This window comes from Priapulus caudatus, unplaced genomic scaffold (genome assembly GCF_000485595.1).
Source record: "Priapulus caudatus unplaced genomic scaffold, Priapulus_caudatus-5.0.1 Scaffold5, whole genome shotgun sequence".
In the NCBI taxonomy this organism is placed as follows: Eukaryota; Metazoa; Priapulida; class Priapulimorpha; order Priapulimorphida; family Priapulidae; genus Priapulus; species Priapulus caudatus.
The window spans coordinates 494,711-499,503 of record NW_014577066.1 but is presented as its reverse complement, the minus strand read 5'-3'; the positions used below and the strand labels follow the sequence as shown (position 1 = coordinate 499,503).

General features: G+C 48.9%; 1 protein-coding gene across 4 annotated transcripts in view; it reads right to left on the bottom strand.

Annotated features, from left to right (window-relative positions):
* LOC106804929 (homer protein homolog 2-like) overlaps window positions 1-4,793 on the bottom strand; it is a 110,549-nt gene that overhangs the window by 9,869 nt on the left and 95,887 nt on the right. For all 4 annotated transcript variants that reach the window (XM_014806357.1, XM_014806340.1, XM_014806348.1 and 1 more), the window contains one exon: window positions 3,690-3,842. In XM_014806357.1, coding sequence (XP_014661843.1) covers window positions 3,690-3,842 — 153 coding nt within the window. The remainder of the gene's footprint in view (window positions 1-3,689; window positions 3,843-4,793) is intronic.

The window sequence follows — 4,793 nt, the reverse complement described above, 5'->3', positions numbered from 1 at the left end:
GGGCACGTGTCGAAATAGTCGCGTAATGAATGTGTAATCGCGCGGCGGCCGCCGCAGCTGCGCACGTCGGCGCTGCTTGCGCTGCTGCACGGCCGGCGCGTGCCTGTCTAACACATCGTCAAACATCTACGCCGGCAAAGCATCGTCAACGTCCAGCCGGCAAGCACATCAACGTCCACGGGGTGTGTGCCGGCATCATCATCCAACGTCCAACATGGCGATCATGCATCTAATGGATTCTGTCTGGTCGCTATCAAAGCGCTATCGCCGCTGCTGGCGGTGCCGTGGGCGCGCGACGAAACCCGACTTCGCTGAGTAATTATTTTAAGTACTGATTCTACAATCGCGAAGTTCTTGCTTCCTTTCCACATTCTGATCGCTCTCGGATCGGCGCGCGTCAGGAAAAAAAGAGACAAAGGGAGAAAAAGAGAGAGAGGAAGAAGAGGAGAAAAAAGTTACTGAACTACATGCATTCACCACACATACGGGCAGCGCGTCATTTCATCTATAGTCATGATTATGTCGGCGACCTAGCGCGCAATCTATCGCCGATAAGACCGGATGCGTAACCGCCGGCGTGGATCGTCACGTGAAGTGCGCACGCGTGAACCTGCGACCTGCACTAACGTAAGAGTGCGTAACCTGCGACGGCTGCACTGCGTAAGATGCGTAAGCCTGCGCACGCGTACGAGGCGATCTTACCGACGTATTTACGACTATAACATCGTAATTCCCAGTCGACTGCAAAATCGTTACATCAACGCGCGCGAATTAGCATACTGTAGTAGTCGGCGATTCACCACCGGAGGCAGAGAGCGGTCGCGCGATATATCGATATATATATACACACACACACACGCAACAGTACAAACGCACGCGCACACGCACACCACAGCGCTACGACACATCAACGCACGACGCACGCGCGACACACGCTACACACGACACACATCACACCCACACGTACACACAAACATTACACACACACTCACATACCACACACACACACACACACACGACACAGCACACACACCACACACACACACACACACACCACACCGCGCGCGCGCAGCGCACACACCTACACACCACCCACACTACACACACACAGTCACACACACCACACCGCGCGCCGCGCGTGCACACACATACCTCACCGCCATAGGACGCGCCGCGCGATGCACGACATGTATAGTCGCCAGACGAGAGGAGAGAGACAGAGAGAGAGAGAGAATAGAGAGCGAGAGAGAGAGAGAGAGAGAGAGAGAGAGAAAGAGAAAGAGAAAGAGAAGAGAGAGTAGAGAGAGGAAGGAGAGACAGAGAAAGAGAGAGAGAGAGAGCGAGAGAAGAGAGAGAGAGAGAAAGAGAAAGAGATAAAGAGAGAGAGAGAGAGAGAAGAGAGAGAGAGAGAGAGGAGAGAGAGAGAGAGAGAGATAGAGAGAGAGAGATAGAGAGAGAGAGAGCGAGATGAGCGAGAGAGAAGAGAGAGAGATCGGATAATGTGCGGTGGCGGTGTCGCAGCTGCAAGCACGGCAAAATTACTTAATGCGAGTTTCGCATGCCTCGACGATTTGCAAAACGCATCGTGAGGAGCAGCGCAGCACTGTCAAGCATAATTATCGGCGTCACGGACTAAAAGCTGCACGCACGGCCAGCGTTGCGTAGATCATACTGCCCTACATTCTCCACTAGCAGGCAAAAAAGCGCCAGAGGAACGGCGAGAGATAGACGAGGTGAGAGAGAGCGAGAAAGAGAGAGAAGAGAGAGAGAGAGAGTGAGAGAGGGGAAAATAGTGAGAGCGCACACTAAGAAGAGAAGAAAGATGCGAGAGAGCGCGGCGCGTGGGGGCTGCGCACAGAAGAGAGCGACAAAGAGAGAAGAAAATGAGAGGGAGGGGAAAAAGAGAGCGTGGAAATAGACAGAGAAAGAGGCAACACGATAGAGCAGAGAGAGAGAGAGAGAGAGAGAGATGAGAGAGAGAGAGATAGAGAGAGAGAGACGAGAGAGAGAGAGAGAGAGAGATGAGAGACGAGAGGGAGAGAAAGAGCGAGCGCGTACGAGAGCGAGGGTGTGCGCCAGAGAGGACAGCCGGAAAGAAAAATCGAGAGATGAGGCGGAGAAAGAGAACGTGATGATAGACAGACGAAAGAGGCAACATGATAGAGCAAGAGAGAGAGAGAGAGCGAGAGAGAGAGACAGAGAGCGAAGAGAGTAGAGAGAGAGCGTAGAGAGAGAGAAGAAGAGAGAAAGAGAGAGAGAGAGAGTAGAGAGACGAGAGGAGAGAGAGAGACGCAGAGAGAGAGCAGAGAGAGAGAGAGAGAGAGAGAGAAAGAGGGGAGTAAGAAAGTAAGAGGCAGGACGATAAAGTCATACAGAGAGAGTGAGTGAGTGAGAGAGAGAGAGAGAGAGAGAGACAGACAAAGAGGGCGACAGGCGGACACACTGTAGTAGTCGAGACACGCTGCTGTGTAAAGGAAGAGTACCAATGTACGCCACGCCGTTTCATCACGAATTGCACGGAAGGAAATTCTTGCCGCATTGAAATTCGGCGGCTGGGAAATGGCGAGCGTACGACCGCGCCTGGAGACCTCGGTCGAGAGCCGAAGCATAATAAGCGACAGAAGTTTCGCTCGCTCGCAAGTGGGCACCGCACACGCGCACACACTCGCGGCAAACGCTGCAGTGATCGCTCGGAAACTACGGCGGAATTCCATACATGCTGTATTTCTCTCCTACTTACTTTACTGCCTTCCCTTACTTAGTGTTTTACAACCTATTGCATTGTTCCTTAACCTACTGAATTGCTATTCGACCTAATGTATTTCTATTCCATATATTGTAATGTTACCTCGCCTGTTGTATAGTTACTCCACCTATTGCAGTGTTGATCCACCTATCGCCTTGATTCTTACCCATTGCACCTCCCGCTATTGCATTGATTTTCCTCTATTAAACTGTTCTTCCACTCATTGCATTGTTTCCTCGCCTACAGCTATTTACTTCCACCCGTATTACGTACATGACCCCCCAAGACACTCGTGTCTCACTTACATGACGCCCAAGGCACTCGTGTCTCAATTACATGACCCTCAAGACACTCGTGACTCACTTACATGACCCTCAAGACACTCGTGTCTCACTTACATGACCACCAAGGCACTCGTGTCTCACTTACATGACCCTCAAGACACTCGTGTCTCACTTACATGACCCTCAAGCCACTCGTGTCTCACTTACATGACCCCCGAGACACTCGTGTCTCACTTACATGACCCTCAAGACACTTCATTTCGAGTCATGAGTGCTGACACATTTGTTCTGTCAGACGTGTGCTACTCGAGACATGCTTGTGGGTCTATCTTGGTTAATTTTTACTCAACCGTGTTGATTCAAAACGTACTGCTGACGTTTCGCCTCCTATCAGGAGGAAGGACCAAGCTGTTGACCACTACACCATCTGGTGGTCAAATCTGATAACTTCAGTCAGCTTTGAGAAAGCCTCTGATAGGAGGCGAAACGTCAGTAGTACGTTTTAAATCAACACGGTTGAGTAAAAATTAACCAAGATTACTACTATCATCATAACCAAGAACCACTATTATCTACCAACCGAATGAACTTATTTAATGATGCTTGTGGGTTTTTGGCTTATGCCACCTCACACTAGGGGGAGGGGGTTGGTAGTGTACCTTCTCCTTCAGCTCGTTTTCGCTCTCCAGCGCACCGATGCGGGTCCGCAGCTCCTCCGGCCATTGCGCCGGCGGTGGCGGCGCTGCTGCTGCTGCTGGTGGCACCCCCGATGCCTGCGACGACGATTCCGGTCCATCACACTTATTTGTCAGCTGCAAGAAAAACAGCAATTCGTGTACTTCGCTAGGACTCGTGTATTAGATGTGCATGCCTGTTGTGTTGTGTTGTGTTGTGTTGTGTGTGTGTGCGTGCGTGTGTGCGTGCGTGTGCTTTCGTATTTGTGGATTACGTTACATAATAAACTCTATATACTATAATATAGACTGACCAGTCATAGATATATAGGTTGCACTGAACGTCTGTCCATTACCAAGTTTATACGTATGACTTTGCAGCGGCTTAACTGAAGAAGGAAGGGAGAATATGTACGGGCCACTCGCACGCGTGTGATGTGATGCTAGCATTGCGAGTATAATTACATGCTTTGTCTTAATGCATGCCCACTGCTATACCCCCCTAGAGAGAGCATTTCTAAGACTTCATGAGAAATTTAAGTTCCACTTGCCATACAGCTACCAATACGTACACTACAATACTACACACACATACACGTTGTTGAACTTCGTCCCACTAACCGATCCTGACTTGCTTCCCAGCTGTTGTCACACATTAAAATTTATCTTGCAATCCTGTGTGTCCCGTGTCAATATATATATATATATATATATATATATATATAACACATATATAATACATACATATATATAATACATATATATATATAACACATACCCATGGTGTCCTCAACATTACTTCTACCCTGCAAACCACAGCTTGTGTAGCACATTAACACCTACTCGTGGCGTCCTCAACATTATCTCTAGCCTGTGAGGCAGACCTTGTGTCACACACACCCATTATATTCTTAAAATTAATTTTACCATGTGAAGCATATCTTATTTAACACAACATCACTAATCTGACTGCATTTTGTTGGCTAACTCGCTAAATACATTGTCTATGTCATTCTCAACGCGGACAATATTGTCGAGTATTTTACTAGCTAACTAATCGACCAGCCTGTCGAGGCAAGTTACGCATCC